Source organism: Python bivittatus, unplaced genomic scaffold, assembly GCF_059951505.1.
Source record: "Python bivittatus isolate LINGU-HERP-01145 unplaced genomic scaffold, Pbiv_v1 ctg000320_np1212, whole genome shotgun sequence".
Lineage (NCBI taxonomy): Eukaryota > Metazoa > Chordata > Lepidosauria > Squamata > Pythonidae > Python > Python bivittatus.
Window position 1 is genome coordinate 8,623,446 of NW_028277052.1, and position 22,139 is coordinate 8,645,584.

Genomic DNA, 22,139 nt, shown 5'->3' on the forward strand with positions numbered 1-22,139 from the left:
GTACTTGGTAAGTGTCTCTGCGGAGAGATACCAGAAGTAGAGAGTTGCAACCAAGAAGGCCCTGCTTATCACACCACTCACTTATCTTCTAAAGAGCCTACACGGATAATCTCAATGTTGTGCCTAGTTAATGTGGAGGAAGTAAGCTGTTGTGGCCAGCATTTAAAATGAATGTGGATACTCTTGTTCTCTCTGATATCTGTTTTCCTCTTTCTGACATTCTCTTCAAGAAGCTGAAGACCTGAACTGATCTTCTGACATGGGGTTTGAAAGGACTGCATGATGCAAGTTGTCCATCTTGGTTTTTAAGGAGAAATAATGCCAGGTTACTTATTATAACCCTCTCAACCACGTATATAACCTTTGAATTGAGTAACATTAACAGAAAACAGTAGACATATTGGTTACATTTCAAAATTAAATCAAAAGACAGGCCAGAAAGAAAAAAAAATACCTATTTTGTAAATCCTTAATTCTTTGATAATATGCTACAGACAATATCCATGACATATGCTTTTGTGAGTTGATGTGCAGACGGCGGATAAGATGACTTGACTTCATTAGTTCCATGAATATTCTTAGTTTTGTTTTGTGGGTTTTTTCTGCCTATGTCATAGTGTAATAGTCTGGATTATACAAGACTAAAAGAAAAGGCTATGGGGCAATGAACCCCCCCCCCCGCTTTACATGCATATTCCTTTTGGGAAAGGGGGGCCCAGTGGCCCATTTACAGGGGTGTGCAGAGGAGTTTTTTGGGCATCTAGAGGATAAAATTGCTCACACCTGGTCCCAGTTGGATACCAAGTGTGCAGCATGGTCTATAGAGATGCCCAGGTATAGACCTGCCCTGTTATCTGGGAACAGTTTGATCCTGTTGAACCCAAGGAAGTGGACAGGGTCCTCCAAATGGTCAATACCACCACTTGCCAACTAGATCCATGTCCCTCCTGGCTGGTTAAGGCTACTCAGGAGACAACATTTGGATGGGCCCAGGCGATGGTGAATTCATCCTTGAGGGAAGGAGTGTTTCTAGTGGCCTTTAAAGAGGTGCTGGTGCTTCCCCTCCTCAAGAAGCCATCTTCCCCACTATACTGGACAATTTTCGCCTAGTCTCCCACCTCCCCTTTTTAGGGAAGGTGGTTGAAAAGGTGGTGGTGTTGCAGCAACAGAGGATCTTGGAGGAAATAGTTTATCTGGACCCCTTCCAGTCAGGTTTCAGGCCTGGATGATCATGGATAATCTCTGGCGGGGGCAGGATGGAAGTAGTACATCCATCCTTGCTCTTCTTGACCTCTCAGCAGCTTTTGATACCATCAACCATGGTATCCTTTTGAGCCGACTTAGGGAGTTGGGAGTGGGCAGCGCAGTTCTGTGCTGGTTCTCTTCCTTCCTCTAAGGTCAATCCCAATCAGGATTGATTGAGAGTGAGAGAGCCAGCCCATGGCCCCTCCACTGTGGGATGCCCCAGAGTTCGGTACTCTCTCTGCTCCTTTTTAACATCTACATGAAACCACTGGGTGAGATCATCTGCTACCATGGGATGAGGTATCATCAATATGTAGATGATACCCAGACTTACATCTCCATCTCAGGTGATTTGAGCGATGCCGTGACCACCCTTTCAAGGTGCCTGGAGGCTGTGGGGGTCTGGATGGGGTGCAACAGGCTTCAGCTGAACCCTGGTAAGATGGAGTGGCTGTGGATTAGAGGCCCCTCTGTATCCGAGAACTTACCATCTTTGGTTTTGGACGGGGTTACACTGCCCCAAACAGACCCGGTGCGTAATCTGGGGGTCCTCCTGGACTCACAACTACTGCTCGAAGAGCTGGTGGCAGCTGTGGCCAGGAGGACCTTTGCCCACCTTCAGGTGGTGCACCAGTTATGCCCCTTCTTGGATCAGGAGGCTCTCTGGTCAGTCACTCCCACCGTGGTAATCTCTCAGTTAGACTATTGCAATGCACTCTACATGGGGCTACCCTTGAAAAGTATCTGGAAGCTAAAGCTGGTTAAAAATGCAGAAGCATGGATGATATTAGGTGGTCCTAGGATGGCACATGTAACACCTTTGCTGCAGGAGATACAGTGGGTGCCAGTTTGCTTCCAGGTCCAGGTGTTGGTTATCACCTTTAAAGCCCCACATGGCATGGGTCCAGGTTACCTGAGGGACCACCTCATCCCCATTACATCAACATATCCCACCCAGTCAGGCAGAGAGGGCATGTTGCAGATCCCATCAGCTAGGGAATGTTGGCTGGCGGTGCCCAGGAAGAGAGCTTTCTCTGCCATTGCCCCCACCCTTTGGAATATTCTTCCCCCAGAGGTGTGGGAGGCCCCTATCCTCCCATCTTTCCAAAAAGGTTTAAAGACCTGGCTCTGTCAGTGTGCATGGGGTGATATGGGCTATACCTGTCCCTGGGGATGGTCAGCCCCCTGATGATGCTTCCTGAAATTACTTGCCAATTTTCCATCTTCTTGGAACCTATTTATTTTTAGGATTGTTTTTATGTTGTATGTTGATGAATTTTTATCTTGTTGTGAACCGCCCAGAGTCATTTCACAAGATGGGCAGTGACAAATTTGATAAATAAAATAAATAAAATAAAAATATTCAATATCCAGGTAGAGCTAGAAAAGCTCCAGCCAGAACTAGAAATCATAAAGAACTGCTGACAATATTGGCTAATGACCACACTCCATGGAAGACCATCACCTATGGTCCCGTCATCTATGGGGCCCTGACTTCCTTTTGAGTCAATGCCTAAGGAAGGGGGATAAACATGAGAGGGAGGAAAAAAAAAATAGGTGGCATAATCACAGAGATTCCTTCTATCCACCTCCTCCTCCAAAAAGCTTTAGGTAACTTTAATCATTATTAGTAGTATTTCCCACTTCTCCAATGCTGAGATAAGCCAGGCTGGCAGAAATTGACCCAAAGCCAACTCATCCAGGAATCCAAGAAAGTGGCAGGCTACCGATTAAATTCCATAGATTCATTGATTTGCAAGAAAGCTTTGGAGCCCCACTGGGATGGTAGGGAGCATCCTGGCTGGTGGGTTGATTAGCCTTCTAGTATATAGGCATTTGGTATCTACCCAAGTCCGCCATAGAAACCTTTTAGTGGGCGCATCTCTCACCAGAGGTCAATAATCCAAACATACCCCTAGTTCGAAAAAGGTTCCCCATTAACTGCTGCTGGTTATCATCTCTAGGCCTGCAAAGTGTGACCAATGCGTGGTATAAACAGAATCCTGCAAACAGCCCTTGGAGCTGCTTAGGCATGGCTGAAACACAACCCAGAGAAAAGCTTACCCACTGCTAAGATGGAGAAGAAATCAGCCAGCCGGAAACACATTTGCTATGGTTTTATGGAAAGTGCCCAGCTTGCTCTAAGACCTTTTTGAAGAAGCAAACGTACAAGCAAAACAGCTCATAGCCCCGCACATGTGCAATAGCGCAGAGGTGGGGGGAAGCCCACTTATTTTGCTAAGGGAAAAGGAAACATAATGGTTACTTAGAAAGTGGTCCAGACAAGCTGTCAGGTTCAATTCAGAGAACTGGAGCCTGGTGCTAGGACAACACTAGCCTGCTGTCATCCCCTTGTGAGAACGGGTTTCCTGCCTCCTGCAACTCAGAGACAAGGAATCTTTGTTGTAACAGAGGCTTTTTTTTTTCCTTTTTCTTTTTTTAAAATTTCTCCTCTTTTTGGGGGGCAGGGTGAAAAAACATACGGCCACCTCTGAAGAGGGTCAGCAGGAAAGCAGACACAACATTAAGTCCGGAATTTCAAAGGAAAACATTTTTTAAGGAATCCATAAGAGCAAGCTACTGTCTCTCCTGGAATCATAAACTCCCATTTTGGACTGCAGAATCATAATAAAAATAAGCAAAAAGGAAAAAGGGGAAAAAATCCATTTGTGTGGGATTTTTTTTCCCTTTCTCCTTGCAAAAATATTATAAAATAGAGGCAGGCTATTTTGTTATTAGAAGAAAACTAAGATGCATATTATCATCATGGGAACAGATCCCTTGTAGGGAAATGTATGTTCTTTAACCAGCAGAAATTCTTCCTGGTTGGAGGGCCTACATTTTAAATGCACAATGTATTATTGGAATGTGTGGGTTTCTTTCAGATGAACAAATAGGTCTAGAAGTGGTTCTTCCCAAACTAAATATAAAGGCATTTAATTTTTATTTTCTGCTTTGGAGAATGAAACTTGAAAAAGGAGTTGGATGGTCTGTTCAACTGAACTGTGGCTGAAACTCATCAGCGTTCCTGCATGGTTTTAAGCCAGCCATTATTTATAGCCAGTGTTCCTTCTATAAAATGGGACTATTCATTATTCCTTTCATACATTTGTTGCTACAGTAAGTTAGAAATAAGAACTAAAACCACTATTCACTAATCTATAACACTATCTTCAGTTGAGGCTTCATCTTCTCCCACATCTAATCAGTGGAAGATATGAAAAGCCCCCTCTGTGCATTTTATGGGACAGTTGAAAATGCAAAGCACAGGTCATCAAATTTCTCTTGCTTAAGTCTTGAAAAGCGTTTTTCAACAAAGGCCTTTGCATAAACCACACAGTGTGGAATCTTAGAATGCAAAGGTGGGAAATGGTCTTGGAGGTCAATATATCTAACCACCCAGCACCAGAATCGTCAGGCAGAATGCTATGTGCAAAATAATTTGGGTTGTTGTAGGACCCAACTTGCAAAAGTACAAGATTATGGTTGGGCAGCTTGGACCATGGAGGCCTTTGGGGGTCCTCTTCTAAGGCTCGCTCTAACTGCACGGTGGAGGTTGTCAAGGTTTCCTGCCATTGTGAGACAGGAAATGCAAAAAATACAGGGTAAGCTCTGAATGGGTTTTTAAACAAAAACAACAACAAAGAACCTACCTTGCAAAAAACTAAGAAAGAAATGGAACATTATTGCTATGTCCATGTGGATGATGCAAACCTACCACATCACATAGCTAGAATGCTCACTATGGCCTTCAACCCTTAAAAAAAAGTATATCCCCTGGACCCAAAATGTTGCTCATCCCTACACTAAATCATATGTCCACTTGCACCAAGCATGTACCTGGGGACGCCTCACCTCCTGAATCCCTATGTGCTTTGAAAGCCCATAATATCGTCACTGAACTGCCAAAACCCGAAAACTGAAACAGACTCTTTCCCATTAAAACAAACTAAGCAGATAGGCTCCAGCCGTTCTACTCAAAGCCTGGGGAGTCTCCTTTCATTTACAAGAAAACTGTTTCTCGGCCAAAGAAAACTGGATGATTCTCATTAGAACAATCCAGGTCTCCAAAGCAGATGAAGACCATTTGGACCAAAGATGTCCTGCACTGGAAAACATAAGGATATTTGCTGGCGTGGAACTGTGGCCAATGTCCAGGGAGGTTGGGCTGGATTCCAAAGGAACCTGTTGCAGGAACTTCAAGTCAGATTAATGTGGGGGCAGGCAGAGACTTTCTAAGCTTGTCCCTGAGTAAAACCACAGCTGTTAGGACTAGAGCCAAATACTGGCCTGTTTAGTGAGTAGACTGCTAACTGTGAATGCTGATTAATAACTGAGCCATCCAGGAAGAGAGATATATCTCCATCTCCATCAGTGCATGCCATACATACCTTCTACAGTTTCCCCAGGATTCTGGTAGTCTTAATTTGGGGGAAAGCTGCTCTAAGGTGATAGCTGAGGCCCATTTTTCATACATCTTGCATGGAACCTGGGCTTCAGCAGTCCTTGCTGTTTGTCATCTTCAGAGTTTTCCTTTACTTATTACATTTCTAGGTTGTCCAGGAACCACAGCTCCCTGGCTTCTGCACAAACTCATTAAAATATATAATGCAAAACAAGAATGATATGGAATAGGAAAAATAACTATATTGGGGGAAAATGTGAGCTTGGCTGTTTGAGCAAATATGAGGTCCTAATTTGCTAAGCTGTGGAAGTCTTAGTGGTAGAGCTGAATGCCAAGTCACTCTTATTTTAACTATAAAATTATTCTGCTTTTGATTTAATATAGGGTGCTTATGTGTGTATGGAGGGAAGGAGAGAGCAATGCCTAATTTATTCAAGTAAGCATATGCGTGTATAAGAGAGAGAAAGCTTGGTTGAGAAATGGGGAATATCTTACTGTATGACAGTAACACATAAACTACTATACTTAATAATGAGAAGGAAGGGGAACGGGAATAGGAAGGAGGAGAAGGTGAGAAAGAATAAGAGGAGAAAGGGGGGAGGAGGAGGAGGAGAAGAGGAAGAGGAAGAGGAAGAGGAAGAGGAGGAGGAGGAGGAGGAGGAGGAAGAAGAAGAAGAAGAAGAAGAAGAAGAAGAAGAAGAAGAAGAAGAAGAAGAAGAAGAAGAAGAAGAAGAAGAAGAAGAAGAAGAAGAATAGCTAGCTATCTTCACTTTTGTCCATGAATGGAGTGCCTTGAAGTTGAAGTGACTGAAGAGCACTACATTAAAAACAAACCAAAGCCAGAAGAATGACTTTTATTGATTGAGTCCTCTTTCTCCCTCTGCTTTCCTTTTTCTATTTAGAGCTGTAGCACCTGCCTAGCTCCAGAAAGTATGAGAGCCAAGCACTCAGGCAAGCTTGCTGGGATGTGTGATTACTGCCTGCAGACTGAAGCGCTGTGCTTTTTGCTTTGTTCAAACAACCTTTTATGATTATTTAAATAGAAAACTATTCAACAGGAGAGGCAATTGCCCAGGAGTGGAGTCCAAACAGTTTCATTGCTACCTTGCATTTTTTTTTCCTGCTTCTGAAATCTGGGGCTGTTCTAAGTGGCAAGAGCTGTGGCTGGAGAGAGCGGGCTGCTCAAGTGGGCAATTGCTTTTGCAAACAAAAGCAACACCTGCAACATGCAGCATTGATCTTCTGCGCCTTGGCACACATGTGTGTTTCTCTCTCTCTGAAGCAGATGGCTTGAGGTTCAGTGTAGAATCTGATAACATCCTCTACTGAGGCTGAACTGAAGCCTTGCAGGAAACACAAGGATCCTGCCCCCAGCAGCATCATATTGAGTTTCCTCCTCCCTTTACACACTTCCCCACCCCGTTGTGTGTAGGCTTATTTACCTGTCAAGTTGCATCATTGCATCCGGTGCTTTCTTACCTCTCCCCCTGCCCCACTGGCAGCAGTCAAGAAAACTCACATCATGACGTGTGGGCCCTAGAAAAGATCTCTTTCATTGGCTAAGATTTGATGCTGCTTTCAACTAAAACAGTCAACTTATACCCCGTGGCTGAAAGTGGCCCCCAAGCTTCTTTCTTTGGGACCCATGGAGCTTGCTTTGACTACACCATTGAATGGCCTGATTATCCATCCATCCATCCATCCATCCATCCATCCATCCATCCATCCATCCATCCATCCATTCATCCATCTCTATCATCTATCTATCTAGCATTATCCAGAAGAAAAGAACAATAGACCGTCTGATAAGGCAATACAATCATAACCTTCAATCCCACATATTCCCTGCCACACTCAATAGTCCAGGGCCTGGGTGAAGAACCAGGTTTTCAAGGCTCATTTGAAATTTGAGAAGGGGCTGTTCAGTCTCTAGGGGGATGCTGTTTCAGAGGGTAGGTGCTGCATAGAGAAAGCCTGCTTCCTGGGCCTCATCAGGTGATACTGTTTAATTGATGAGACCTGAAGCATGCCAACTCTGTCTGATCACACAGGATGGGCAGAGACCACAGGAGACAGATGGTCCCTCAAATAAGCAGGACCTATACTCTGAAGGGCTTTATAGTAATAGGCAGCACTTTGAACTGCACCTGGAAGCCTGCTGGCAACTAGTGCAGTTCATGAAGCATGTTACGTGGCGTGCCCATTATTGCTTATGCTATATTCTGAACTGGCTGCAGTTTTTAAGTGGTCTTCAAGGGCAGTCCCATGTAGATTTCATGGGCCTTTTGGCCATAATAAATTGAAATGTAGATTTCATACTTCTGAGCCATAGTTCTGGCTCAGAACTGATAAATGACTTCACCCAATGTCTTACTATAGATGTTAAACAGGAGGGATGAGAGTGTGTCAAGTCCTGCAGCACCTCACATGTCAGAGCTAAATCTTTCCCCCATCAGTATTGACTAGAGCCAACCATGGAGAAAGGAGAACCACTGCAGCACCATGCCACCCACTTCTAAGTCCCTGTAGATAGTCCAGAAAGATACCATGATTGATGGAATCAAGAGCCACTGAGAGATCAAGGAAAGCCAAAATGATTGCCCCCTCTCTGTCCTGGCTCTATGGGGGTCATCAACAAGCATGATCAATGCTGTCTCCATACAGTGCTCCAGCCTGATAATTTTAGATATTCTGGAAAATCAATCTCTTCCAGGGCTTTCTGAAACCACAGCCTGACCACCTTCTTAGCAACTTTTCCTTAAAAAATGGAAGATTGGATACTTGATGAAAATTGTCCAAGATAAGCCAGGAGGCACTTGGATTTAATAAACCAGTGACTGGGTCAACAGTCCTGAGGACTGTTAAAAGTCTCTGCTCATCATTCCTAGCTGAATGGTTAGAAGAGTGAAGAAATAAATTTCCCTCTTCCTTTGCAGATGGGGGCAGGCAGTTCATGTACTGAAACTTGATTCCAAATAATGTTAGGCTTAAGGGAAACTCCTTTTCCCATCCTTTGTTGCTTTTTCACAGAACTACAAAAACTTTGAGAAAGAGAATTTGACTGACAACCCTACCTTTATCCCTTCCCCTAACTCTTGCATGAAGCCAAAGTTGACCTTACACTAGAAGTCCTGTCAAACTTTTAAAATACAGCTGAACTTGGGTTGGATAAAAACTAAACTGGCTGAGTTAGATTTCAGACAGCATGAATTCTCCTCTGGCTTTGTATAGATATTCAAATGGTTGTCCTACACATTTATATTGTTGTTACCCTTCTCCAGCCTTTGAGACACATTGTGCTGCTCTTTGCTTTTGACATACACACTGTGAGCTATACTCCAAAAAGCAATGGTTGGGCCAGAAAAAGACAGGGGAAAATGAAAGCTAACTTTGATTTAACTGAAATATAAATGTAATAAACGTTATATCAGATCAGTTAAATGCAAACACTTTTTTCTCTTCATCACATTTTTGGAATGGCTCTGGGGCTACATCCAAGACCTTCAGGGGCCATACAGTTTTAAAAAATTTTTTGTATCTGAAGTCTGGATTTCCATACAACTTAAAAGAAAAAGAAAAAGAAGAGGGCACAGTTTTATTGCCCATGTTCCAGAAAACTATTAAAAAAATGTCTTAATCACACATTATTTAGTCCTTTCCCATCCCTGACTTCCACCAGATTTTTCTCAAGACAGATCTGTCAGATCTCAGCACACAGTCAAGGTTGGCAAGTGTTAAACTGAAACAGGTCCTGCTCGCTTTTCCTGTGTTTGGAGAGTTAGTCCTATAAACTCAGAGTGAAGCTGGGATTTAGATTAAGTGACCACTGGGGGAAATGATATCAATTGCTGTAGGATGTGGTAATTGGGCTCTGAGGTGAAAGATAACCTTTTAAAGAATTGATTTTTATAGAAAAGGTGTGCCTCGAGTTGAAACTGGGGCCATGCAGAAAAATTCTCCTGCATTTTTATCTATCAGTTCTCATTCAGTTTGATGAAAAAGAATTTACTTTCCAAACTTCTTTGGAATGAGAAGAGAATCTCAGTGAAATGCTCGTGATCAGAGCAGCAACTCTTGCATTTATCTAGTTACAGGGGACCTCTAGTTAGAGATGTTCTGCCTTTCACTTTAGAGTCTCTCCAAGGAAGGGTGGCTCCCTGAAGTCTCACACTTCCATTTCAGCTCCTCAGATGGAGCTTCCGCAGAATAGGAAATGTGGCCAGCCAGGGAGGTTTCAATCCCTGAACCTCCCCCGCCCCATCCAATAAGAACAAACTCCAAAAACACCAGTGAGAGAAATTTGGAAGACATTTCAAATTTCTTTCACAAAGGAACCAAACTTTTGAGAAAGTGCCCACAGAGTTGTAGTGCAACATTAACTGAAGTAGGAATTCACAAAGGCACTGGTTTTCTACCGTCCAGGACCTCCTTCTCAGAGTACAGCTAGAGATGTTGGAGCAGTGCGCCTGGAAGGCATAATCATGAGAGTTCCTTCTTAATTATTCCTTTAGGCCAGTGTTGTCCAAACTTGGCCACTTTAAGATGAGCGGACTTCAACTCCCAGAATTCCCCATGGCTGGCTGGGGAATTCTGGGAGTTGAAGTCCACTCATCTTAAAGTGGCCAAGTTTGGACAACACTGCTTTAGGCAAACAGAAGGGTAAAGAATGAGTCAAGATTTTATTGGCTGACTTCTAATTATCCATGTTACATATAGGGCAGTGTCATTCTATGCAAAGGTTCAATCTAATCAGAGAGGCATGTTCTTTTTTATATGTATATAATAATTTTATAGAAATTTACAGAGGCAAAGATAAAAAACTAATGCAAGCTAAGAGAAATATAAAAAGCAAAAACATTAAAAGGGCAGAGAAAAAGGAAGAAAAGAATAAAGAAAAAAGATATATAAAGAGATGACTTCCCCCTTCATCAAGACAAGTACAATTTCCATAACTTATCACCATCTCTGATACTTCAGCAAAAAAAAATCTCTTCTTCCCATATCTCATGTCTGATCTATAAACAACTTTTAAAGCTTTGTCATTCAATCCTAGTCAGCAAAAGTCCATTAAGAGTTACTAGAAATAATAAGAAGCATATTCTGAGATTCGGAGGGCAAATATGGACCCCAGGAGTTTTGGAAACAACCGGGCCCGTGCAAAAAATGCTACCTAGTTATAATTTTTCATGTGACAGAAGGGGAAAAGGATGAACTACGTGGAAAATAATAATTGGAAATGCATCTAATTACTTTCATTGTAGTTCCATTTAAACAAAATCAAATATAATGTTTATTGTTTTTGGAGTGGGGCCCCTGGTATACCGTTCAAAGGCCAAATACGGATCATGAGTCAAATGTTTATCACTGATCAAAACCCAGTTTCTGTCCACATGGCAAGCACTCCGGGATGAGTTCAGGTGATCAAATTTACTGCACAATGGTGTTGTTGTTGCCGTTCTTTAAAAAAAGTGCAAAAATTAGGTAACTGTTGCATTAGCATATATTTTTGTCCGTTTTTTCCCCCTGGAAAGAGATATATGTATGCAATTTTCTCTTTTATACTCTTTTATATTAAAACAATACAACATTCTTGAATATTTAAAGATTAACTCTACTGAATTATACATCCATCCTGTGATTATACATCCATCTCTTCCATGATGGATTCCATATTTTTCTCCTTTTTGGTCATGCATTTGGTACACAACTACCTTGAGCCAGTTTCTTTGGTATTCTTCACATCAAGGACAGACCATTATTACTATGAACAAATATCGAGAACTCACCTTCTTTGGTACTGATGCGAGGTGATGGTTCTGTGTGGGTTGGTGTATTGTAAGACAGCAAGGAACTGCCTGCAAGGAATGAACAGAGTGAATTTAGTTTGTGCTTTGCACAGATTCATACGGTGCACCAACTACATCCTTCCCTGGACCAGGTGTCTCTCCTCAAGGTCACTCATGCTTTGGTCTCCTCCCAGGTGGATTACTGCAATGTATCCAACATGGGGATGCCATTGAAGGGCACTCAGATGCTACAGCTGGTCCAGAAGACAGTAGTAGAAGCAGTTATGGGTGCATCTTGATACAACCATATAAAACCTCTCTTAAGAAAACTGCACTGGTTACCAGTGAGCTTCCAGATGCAATTCAAGGAGCTGGTTACCAACGTTTTTCATGGCATAGGACCTGTCTATCTGAGGAACTGCCTCTCTCCCATTATTTCTGCCCACCCTGTAAGATCTATTAAGTGATATGAACTGATGGGACCTAAGAAGCCCAGTTGCCCTCTGGAATACCATCTCCTTAGAGACTTTAGATGTTTATTGCCTGTAGATGATTTTGACTTTAGATGTTTTGCAAGCTGTTAGATGTTTTTTGAAAAACTGACTTTTCCCCTAGCTCTGGGATAGGTTGATGGGGTGACCACTGAGATGTTTTGCTAGAATTGGTTGTGAAATATGTTTCCACCATTATGTGATGTTCTTTCTGGTTCTTTGTTGTTTTTAGGGATTGTACTGGTTTTAATTGTATGCTGCCCAGAGCTGACTTTGAGTTGGAGTGGCATTATCAATCAATCAATCAATCAATCAATCAATCACAAACCAACCAACCAACCAACCACCATCATCATAGACAGCTAATCACAGTCCAGGAATAACTGCAGCTAACAAACTAGCCAGAGCTTTAGTTTTTAGTCAATGAAATATTTTCCACTAATTAATAGGTTCAAGCTGGCTAGAGAATCTGTGGGCCATGAACCTTCTTTTCTTTCTGGGACCCTGGGGTCTCTTAAAACTGCATCAAGACATTTAGATTCTTGACCTTTTGAGTCAGGAAACACATGTGGCATAATCTTAAAATTGGCTTTACATCCCTAAAAAGTAAAAGAAATACTTCTCCCCAATACAGAAAATAACCTCTGCCTTTGTCTCATCAGCATGACACAGCCCGACCCTCATTCTATCATCATCATCATCATCATCATCATCATCATCATCATCATCATCATCATCATCATTATCATCATCATCATCGATTACATAGAATTCTCGAGTACTAAACTATTGCCTCCCTTCCTGGATTGTTGTACCACCATTCTCCACCTTTTCTTAAGACCTGCCAGATTTACTGTATAAGTCTCCACTGATACCACAATCCACCCTGATTGCAACTCCTGAATATTGGAAATTAGAGCCTGAGAAACCTTAAGAGTGGCTGGCCTTTACATAATACGTTAATCCAATAACAATAATACGTAAGTCTCAATCCAACAAATGAATCACAGCAGAGATGCAGTGACTCTGTTAATATTTTAGGCTTATCCAAATTCGCAGCATAGCACAACAGTGTGGTTTTCAAGCCTTTCCTGCAATTCATAATGATAAAGGAGGCATGTTCAATTTTTTTTTTCAATGGGACCCATTTATGGGAGGAATAACCCATTGTACTTGCATAGACCATACTTTATAGAATTGAAGACATCATATCGCCTTTCCTTTCCATTCCAGATGAAACTCAATAGGACAAATTCCAGAAGACAAGGTAGCCAGGGACCCTCTGTGTATTCCAAATGTGTACATGAACACAGTTCTGTTGGGGCTGTAGCATTACAAAGTGGAAGATCACTAAGATGGGTACTGCTATACAAAAGGAGAACCCCCTGATTATGGAAAGCCACTGTTTAAGAAGAAAGTCTGAAATCCACGCAAATTCCCTATCCCAACATTCTGGGGTGACATAGTCACATGGTGCCTGCATCATGTGACTTTTCTGAACAGGCAAATAGGCTATGAACCCACTGTTGCAAATATTCTAAATGGAATTCTGGCCATCTTAAAACATCAACCCTTTGATTATCCAAATAATTTATATTATCTGGAGCTTGGAAAACGTCCCTTGAACTTTTCTAGTTCAAGGGGTAAAGGAAACAACAATACGATGCCCAATGAAGCATATAGCTACAGTTTATAGCAAGGATAAGCAATTTCGAAGGCACTTCCTGGGAGATATGGTCAGTCACAGAGCACCTATTTACTGAAAGTCAGTGGTAAACTTGCTCTAAGACTCACCACTCTCAGAAGCTCTCTAAAATCCTACAGGTTTTTTTATTCCTGGGCAGGACGGCATATTTCCAAACAAAACGTCAGGCTAGAGCGATGCACCATTTGCTGAAGATGCCAACGAGGGTTAGGTGAGGCACAAAAGCATTCATGTAAATAAAGACTGTGCTAAAGGGCTGGTGCTTTGCCTGTCCACATACAATGGCCTGTTTATTTTATTTTACTTCTAACTATAGATTAAAAAAAATAACAACTAATGCCAGGTGGGGCAGGAATCTGGGCAAGAAGCCCAGTGGGCATCGCAAGAGGCCTATGAAACTGGGCAAAATAGAAGGGTCATGTGTATCATGGCTTTATACACCTATATTCCTGGCATTTTGTACATTATTTTTTGTTCTCAAATAACAGTGAGAAAGCAAATTTATGGCTGACACATTTTCTGGCAAATTCGAGACAGATCCTCATTCCCGTGCTCAGCATGACGAATACCAGCTCCTCTGGCAAGGTCCAAGAGGTTTCCAGAGATTAAACATGCTGTCTTTGCAGCTAAAATGTGGACAGACACGGTGGATGGGGCTGGGAAGAGGAAGGTAGGCAAGAGGAAAAGGAAAAAGGGAAAATAACCACTTTTGCTGAAAAGCTGCTGAGAGAGAAAAAGTTGCCCTGAGTTTATTGGTTCAGGTTCTCACCTTTGCCCAACAGTCTGACATTTCTGGTGGGAACACCAGAAATGGAGAGGAAAAATGTGTTTCCTATTAAGAGGTTGAGAAGAAAGAGGGAGGAGAAGACAAATTGGGGTGGGGGGTGGGGAACCAGACACAGCAAAATTTGCCAAGTACCAAGTAGACAGAAAATCCAGATCTGGAATCTTTTCTGAGCAGAAATCGAAGCAAAGCAATGCCATGATTATGCTCTGCCTGGAAGTCACACCCCATTTGGTGACACGTTTGTTACTAATTCCAGATAGGTGGAAACTCATGACAAATATTCAGGGATGGGTGTGGTACTTGGCACATTCTCAGTTCTATCTTAATAATTCAGTCTCTAAGTCCTGGCAGAAGGAAGGAAGGAAGGAAGGAAGGAAGGAAGGAAGGAAGGAAGGAAGGAAGGAAGGAAGGAAGGAAGGAAGGAAGGAAGGAAGGAAGGAAGGAAGGAAGGAAGGAGTTGCAGAAGTGGACTATTACCAAAGAGCCACCCGACTGCAGGGAAAGTAATTCTTTTTGAACACATGGATTGCTTTTGAATCTACCATCTTATTTATTTTTACAATAGGCATGCTGCCATTCAAAACCAGCTTTCACAGGGGAGGGAAAAAGAGAAACACCTGAGAGGAGTTCATGCAAATAATTTTGTACATTTTTTTTCCTTCACTGAAGTGCTGAAAACTTTCACCTCCTCCTTTTGGTCACATCAATGCTCTCATCACTGACACTCTTCAAAGAAAACAGTAATTAAGGGCTATATTAATGTATATTAACATGATTTAATTGGGGTAGAGGCGCCTCTCCCTACAATTGGGAGGGAATGCAGCGGTGAGGCTGCAAGAGAGTTCTTTGGTTGCTACACTGTTTCCTTATAAACTTCATAGCCTATTTTAGAGGTCTGGGTATTAAAGTTCTAGACCAGAGTTTCTCAAACTTGGCAATGTTAAGACATGTGGACTTCAACTCCCAGAATTCCCAAGCCAGCATATCCTTGACCAAAGATCAGTGCACTCCTATCTGGGATGGTCATCCTCTTCCATTAGGGTGCAGCTTCAGGAGGGACAGACGTGGAGTGATGAGATAGGAAGGGGACACCCACCTAGCCAGACAGATCAGCCAAATCAACCCTGACTATAATAATACAGATGTTGCAGCCAGATTGTCTCCACATTTACCTAGCTTTGGATATTATCACATTTTATGTACTTTTAGATATTATCTCATTTATAACCTAGATCTTTCTCAACCTTGGCAACTTGAAGATGTGGACTTCAATTCCCAGAATTTCCTAGCCAGAATTCCCCAGCCAGCCATCTTCAAGCTGCCAAGGTTGAGAAACACTGACCCAGATTATAGATTATTTCTTCTGGATTTCACTCACGAGTCCCAGTCAGGCTGCTTTATAGATGCATTTTAATGTTGTCTTACATTTTTATTTACTGGTTTCTTAAGCTAGACTGTTTTATAGGTACTCACAGATCACTTGTGGACATATTTCTTCTACTGGTCTGAGACTGCAGTAAAATGACTGACTGACAAAAACCTCCATACAGACGTCAGAGGCGTTCTTAGAAGATAAAATGGTGGGTGGCTGCAGCTTTCTCTTTTTATCTGCATGTCTCGGCATTGGCTATATCTTCGATTATCTATGACATGCTTGCAAGATTCCAAATTGGTCCACTGGCCTCAAAATATTGGATTTCCATGGGACAGCTTGTTCGGCTTGTTTTTCCCAGTGCCATCTGCTGGCAGTTGTCCCACCACTTGAACATACTGTAGGACCCTGGACTGGCACTTGATGATTCAGTATGAGCAGTACCCATAGCTAACCTCACTCTGCTGCTTTTGAAGTCATGATTTCTTTCCAAACATCTCAGATTGGCAGAAAAGCACACAATCAACATTCGTTTTTAACACCAAACCACTAATGACCTTCTGCAACACGCTTTCCCCTGTACAGGTGGTTCTCAACTTATAGCCATTCATTTAACAACCATTCAAAGTTACAGTGGTGCTGAAAAAAGTGACTTACGACCAGTCCTTGCACTTATGACCATCGCAGCGTCCCCATGGTCACATGATCAAAATTTGGGTGCTTGGCAACCGGTTCATATTTACGACAGTTGCAGCATCCCGGGGTCATACGATTGCCATTTGCGACCTTCCCAGGGGGCTTCCAACAAACAAAGTCATTGGGGAAGCCAGATTCACTTAACAACCATGTGATTCGCTTAATGACTGTGGCAAAAAAGCTCATAAAATTGGGTTGACTCACTTAATGACTGCATTGTTTAGCAATGGAAGTTTCTGTCCCAGTTGTGGTCATAAGTTGAGGACTACCTGTAGTAGTAATAGGAATGCCTCTAAGAACATTCCTGATTATCAGTTAGTGGCTATATAGTCACCCCTACAAGCTGGACCCCACATGAGCCCTCTTCCAGTAAGAAATGGTGGTGTACCCTGTCAAAGCATTGCAGGGTCAGCCAGAAGGTTAAGATGGTAGCCATCCATGCCATCATTTCAATAGAAGCCATTTCTATTTCAGGTGTTTTAAGTTCATCTCATTCATTCCAGTAGACTGAAGCATCCCTAACATTCTCTCTAGCAAGAAAAATAAGAAACTAAGCTCCTGAGCACCTTCTGCACTCAACTCAGCATTCAACGGCCACAGGAAATTAGGCCTGGAAAAACAATAAATTCCCTTCAAAGGCGTTACACCACAAGGGAGTTACCCAGAAATCCAGAAACCAGACTGTCATTAGGCAGATGTAAGAACAGCTGCTTGGAAAGAAGTCGTTTTCAGTAGCCTGCTTGGCCCGTAAGCAGGCTTTAATGAAGACAAGGCTCCATATATGTCAGAGTATCCCAGGGGCAGCCAAAGAGGACAGTGGAGTGTACAGCCATATCACTGTGCAAAGCAGGAAGAGTCTTTAGGGAAGGTCTTCTTCACAAGTGTGCAAGCTGTTGCATTGGGGTGGGGAAAAGAAAACACCCATTGAGTGATGCTAGGGAGATGATGCTGGTGTGAAATCAGCTGTCGATGGAACAAGGACTGGGCGGAGATATTGGTATTGATGAACTCACTTACTGTACTCAAGCAAAATACATTTCAGGGGCAGATTGAAGAAAACGTTGCAGATGACAATTTGCTTTGACTTGAACTGAAATGACCTGTTTGCATTTCTCCTTTCTCTGTGTTTTTGTTCCTCTTTTACCAAACAAAACAGACTTCCTCCCTGACCCATCTGGGTATATTTCTTTTTCTCTTGCTTTGTGGCTGTGCATAAGGGAAATGCACAGAAAGTCTAGCCAATTAATTTTATCAGTTTTAGCCAATGAATCAGTTACATCTGTATATGTGTATGTGTATTTGTGTGTGTGTGTGTGTGTGCGTGTGTATTTGTATATAGCTATAATTTTTAAAAAGCTTGCTTTGCTTTCTCTATTTTTAGATAAAGCCTCTACTTCATCAGCCATTACATTAGAGCTGAACTACATCAGATGCTGTAGCATTAACTTAAAAAAAGAAAGAAAATTAAGGAGCAAGTTGTGCACGGGTATAAATTAATACTGTTCCTAATGCCATCAAAAGAAATGCAAAGAAATTCTCAAGCCCACTGAGAATAAGGTAGAAATACTGAAGCTTCTTTCTCAGGGAAAGAACACTTCTGAGATGCTACAAGATCAGCACAAGATTTTATCAACTAGGATTAATCTTGTGCTGCAATCTTCCTTGTAGCATCTCAAAACAGAACCCGCATGGTTTGTTGATATTTCCTTTTAGTGTCCTGCATCCCCTTTCACTTAAATCTCCTTTCTTTGCCTTTCTCCATAGTTTCCCACTTCAGTTCCCAACCTATGTCCCAGCTTCCCATATCTGGTGTCCATCAGGTATCTGGCAACTATATAGTAATTCCCAGAATTCATAATAAATACGGTCCCTGATCATTCTGGCTGTCAGTTCACCCCCAGCTCCTCTAGATAAACTGGACATGAAAGAAGTTTTCACGTGGTCACAAGCAACCAGCCTGATACTAGATCAGTCCATTCCTAAAAAAGAGAGAGATGAAAACGGTCCTCACTCAAAGGAATGGCTCTTAGCTTGTTACATTACACGAGTAGGCAAAAGAGGCTTGAGGATGTGAGTTTCACTGATTGTACTATAAGTTGGGCTTGCATTTGATACACAACAATCATTGGATTTTTATTTTGCAATGGTTTCATTAGCTTTACTACAGCCATTTAAGGTAGCAAGGGAGAATAAAGCAGTAACTTACTTTCCCTGAGGTAACTGAGATGAGACAGCAGTACTTCTGTGTTGTAGAGGGAAGTGACACGGAGGAAATCCTCCTTATTCATCTTGCACAGTTCTTTGCCATCCATGTTCTGGAAGAGGTTGCTATCGATCTCCATTAAGCCGTATTCTTTAATAGCCCAGTCTAGCCACTGGCGTACGTGATCCTGGCTCCATAATGTGGGATCTGTCAGAAGAAATCAGACGGGTGGAAGGATGAAGGAGGTTAGATGATTGATGACCAATACTCTGTCAAGATCCTGGCTTTCGAAGAACAGCAGAAATGGCACATTTCCTTAATCATCTTTATTTAATTCAATTTATAGTCTGCCATATCTCAGGATAGACAGATATAATTTGATCCTTTACTCTATAATTTTCTGATCTTTTTCAAGTTTGATTGTATGTATGTATGTATGTACGTATGTATTTCTACAGGATACACAGACTTGGTATTTGGGGAAACTCCAAGGCTGGGAGGTAACTTTCAAATTGCTCTTAGCTTATACCTATATACTTAGAGAGTAAGAAAGATGACCTTGATGGAAATATGCAAGAACTGTTATCTAGGCCAAAGGGGCTGAAACATTTTTTAAGTCCAGAACAACAAGAAAAATAGTCTTAGCCTTCCTATGGAGATGATTTCCTGGTCTGGTCTACCTAGTGGTGCTGACAATACCCAGTCCCGCTTAGATACAGAAATATATTCCCAGGTGATGATAGATCATAGGAATACTTGCAATCAGCCAAATATGTTGAGGTCAGATTTCCTATTCTGGCAGTTTACTAACTGGAAGGAAAGACCATTTTCTTGTATCCTCCTTCCAGTTTCTTTCTTACTGGAGAGGAATGGTTAAGTGAAGTATTACATGATAGAGGCATGAAACTTAACTGGGCCATGGACAAGGTTAATGAGCTATTTGTGGTCTCCAACTGCTTTTCTGTCATTGTGGTTGTTGCTGCAATCTTGAGAGTCCCTTCAACTGCACTAAGTTTTGAAACAAGACACTTCTAGAAATTGTGGCAATACACTTTTCTAAACATATTCCCCCAAAGCTTGTCTCTCTATCTCCCCTCCCACAAATCCCCAGAAAGTCCCAAACTTGGCCTATTCCAACACAATCCCATCCAATCTGGTGTACACTTTTTCCCAAAACATGTGGTATGGCCACCAAATGCTGAACATGAAATAGTGTAGAATTGGAGTCTCTATATCGATATTAAGTACTGGAGTCGTCGTCGTCATCATCATCATCATATCAGTAAGCATCTTTGGCAGCTTCTATGGTCATTGCTGGCTCATTCACAACATTTCTTTTTCAATCACCATTCTCCAAAGACCAGGTTTATGTTTTGCTTTGTTTTTCTCCCCATAGCTAATCTTTCAGGTCTCTGAGAACTAGGCAGTTCCAGCCATGCTGTCCAAACTGTTTGACCCTTTGCTCAGCCCCTTACAAATTTTGCACAGATGGTTATTGCAATTTTTGGAGAGATGTTTATTAGCGTGCTCCAAAAAGTAGTAAATTCTCTGTAAAATGACCTCCCTGCTCAGACAAGTTTGCTTTATACGTCTGAGTCATATTTCCAGACTCAACTGCCTGACAAAAACAAACTTTTATTCCCACCCACTCACCCTTTCGTTTTGCAACATCAAGGCCTGCTAAGTCAATACAGATGGAGGAACAATGGATGCACAGAATTGGGTTCATGACTGTGTTTGAGGCCCAAATGGAGCGTTGTTATAACTGGTGGTGATCTTAAGAACTGGACAATTACACAGATTGGAGCTGTATAAAAATGCTGCTGGATCATGCCAAAAGCCTCTCTGGGCCATCATTCTGTGGCTGACTGAGCCTTTGGAAACCAAGCACATTATGCTTTTATTAGGTCATTGTTATTGGCAATGTCATACAACTGGAACACTGAAAAATATCTCACTGTGCTTTCCCCCAAACTGGCGCTCTTCAGTATGTGAGAATTCAGCCAATCCCCAATTTCCAAATCACTCTAGCTGTGAATTATGGGAGCTGAAATCCAACACATTTGAAGAACACTGAGCTGGAGAAATCGGACTGACTCACTCTTCATAAAGCCTGTTATTGTCCATCCTAGCAGTTGCTCTTCACGATTCTGGTAATCTTTTTAGTGAGCTCACACCCAGGCATTAAGTGTCTGGTAGAAGCCATAGGATCATCACATACATTATGTCATCATCAGACAAATGACAAAAATTTGTGTTATTTACATCATGATGATGATGTCGACGAGGATAATAATTTATCAAGCTTGTATGCTACCCGACTCTTAAAGACTCTGGGAGGCTCACAACTCTCCCTCGCTGAAGGGCTGGGTGAAGAGCCAGGTCTTCATGGCTCTTCTAAACAACAGATCTGGGGGACATCCGGATCTCGAGGACAGGCACTACTACAGAGAAGGCACGCTTCCAGGGTCCTGAGAGAGGACATTGTTTAATCAAAGGAACCTGAAGCGCACCAACCCTGCAGGATTGAATTGGCCAGGCAGATTTTATGGGAGACAGGGGGTCCCTCAAGAAACCAGGCCCTATGCCATGATGATGTCATAGCATGATATTGTTAACTGTTTCAAGTTTGAATGCTTCGAACTTCTTGAAACTGCTAGCTCACACCTGAAAGAGAATCTTCTAGTTTTGAGTGTTTCAAGCTTGAAACAGACCATTCTGAATCAAAGCAACCTTGAACCTGAAATGGGCTAAGTTGAACTTGAGGTGGTTTGAATTCGAAACTTTTGCAAACCCCTATTTCAAAATAAGTGTGAATTTCATTCCTGTTGCTAACTGAAAAGAAAATCTAGAAATCACATACTTTTTATTACAATATGATAATTTGTCAAGGCTGATGTACTTCAGAAGACTTTTATGAACATATTTGACAATATTTGCTCTCTCACACACATTGTGGTTTTTCATGCATTGAAAATGGAATCCGTAGGTTTTTTTTAATCTAATATAACTCCCCCCTTAGGGAGGTTCCTATCAGGCTACATATAATACTGTTTTTATAGAGTTACTTATCGTTAGATGTCTGTAGTTTTATCTGCATCCTGTGCTATTTTTCTCATGGTTTTTATCAAAAATGCACAGCTCTGCTTAAAAAAAAAAAAGACAGAACCAAATACTGTATATTCTGCACTAACGACTCACTTGCCTATTTTCTTCTCCTAATTTATGTTGTCTTCACGTTCACTTACAACTTAACACTCCTGGAAGAGTTCTTTCTATGTTCAGTAGTATTTGCTGCACTATGGGAAACAATGGATTGTGCATAACATGGGATCTTTGGTTGCAATCTGTTGTACACTTACTTGGTGGGTAAGTCCTGTTTGTCCTTACTAAGATTTACTTCTGCCCAGGCGTGCATATATTTCACTATTAGTAATTGAAGCAGATGC

General features: G+C 41.9%; 1 protein-coding gene across 2 annotated transcripts in view; it reads right to left on the reverse strand.

Moving 5' to 3' along the window:
- Positions 1-22,139, reverse strand: part of FLI1 (Fli-1 proto-oncogene, ETS transcription factor) — a 74,451-nt gene that overhangs the window by 9,157 nt on the left and 43,155 nt on the right. For both annotated transcript variants that reach the window (XM_088139052.1, XM_088139051.1), the window contains exons 4-5: positions 18,694-18,897; positions 11,437-11,505 (exon numbers count right to left, since the gene is read on the reverse strand). In XM_088139052.1, coding sequence (XP_087995178.1) covers positions 11,437-11,505; positions 18,694-18,897 — 273 coding nt within the window. The remainder of the gene's footprint in view (positions 1-11,436; positions 11,506-18,693; positions 18,898-22,139) is intronic.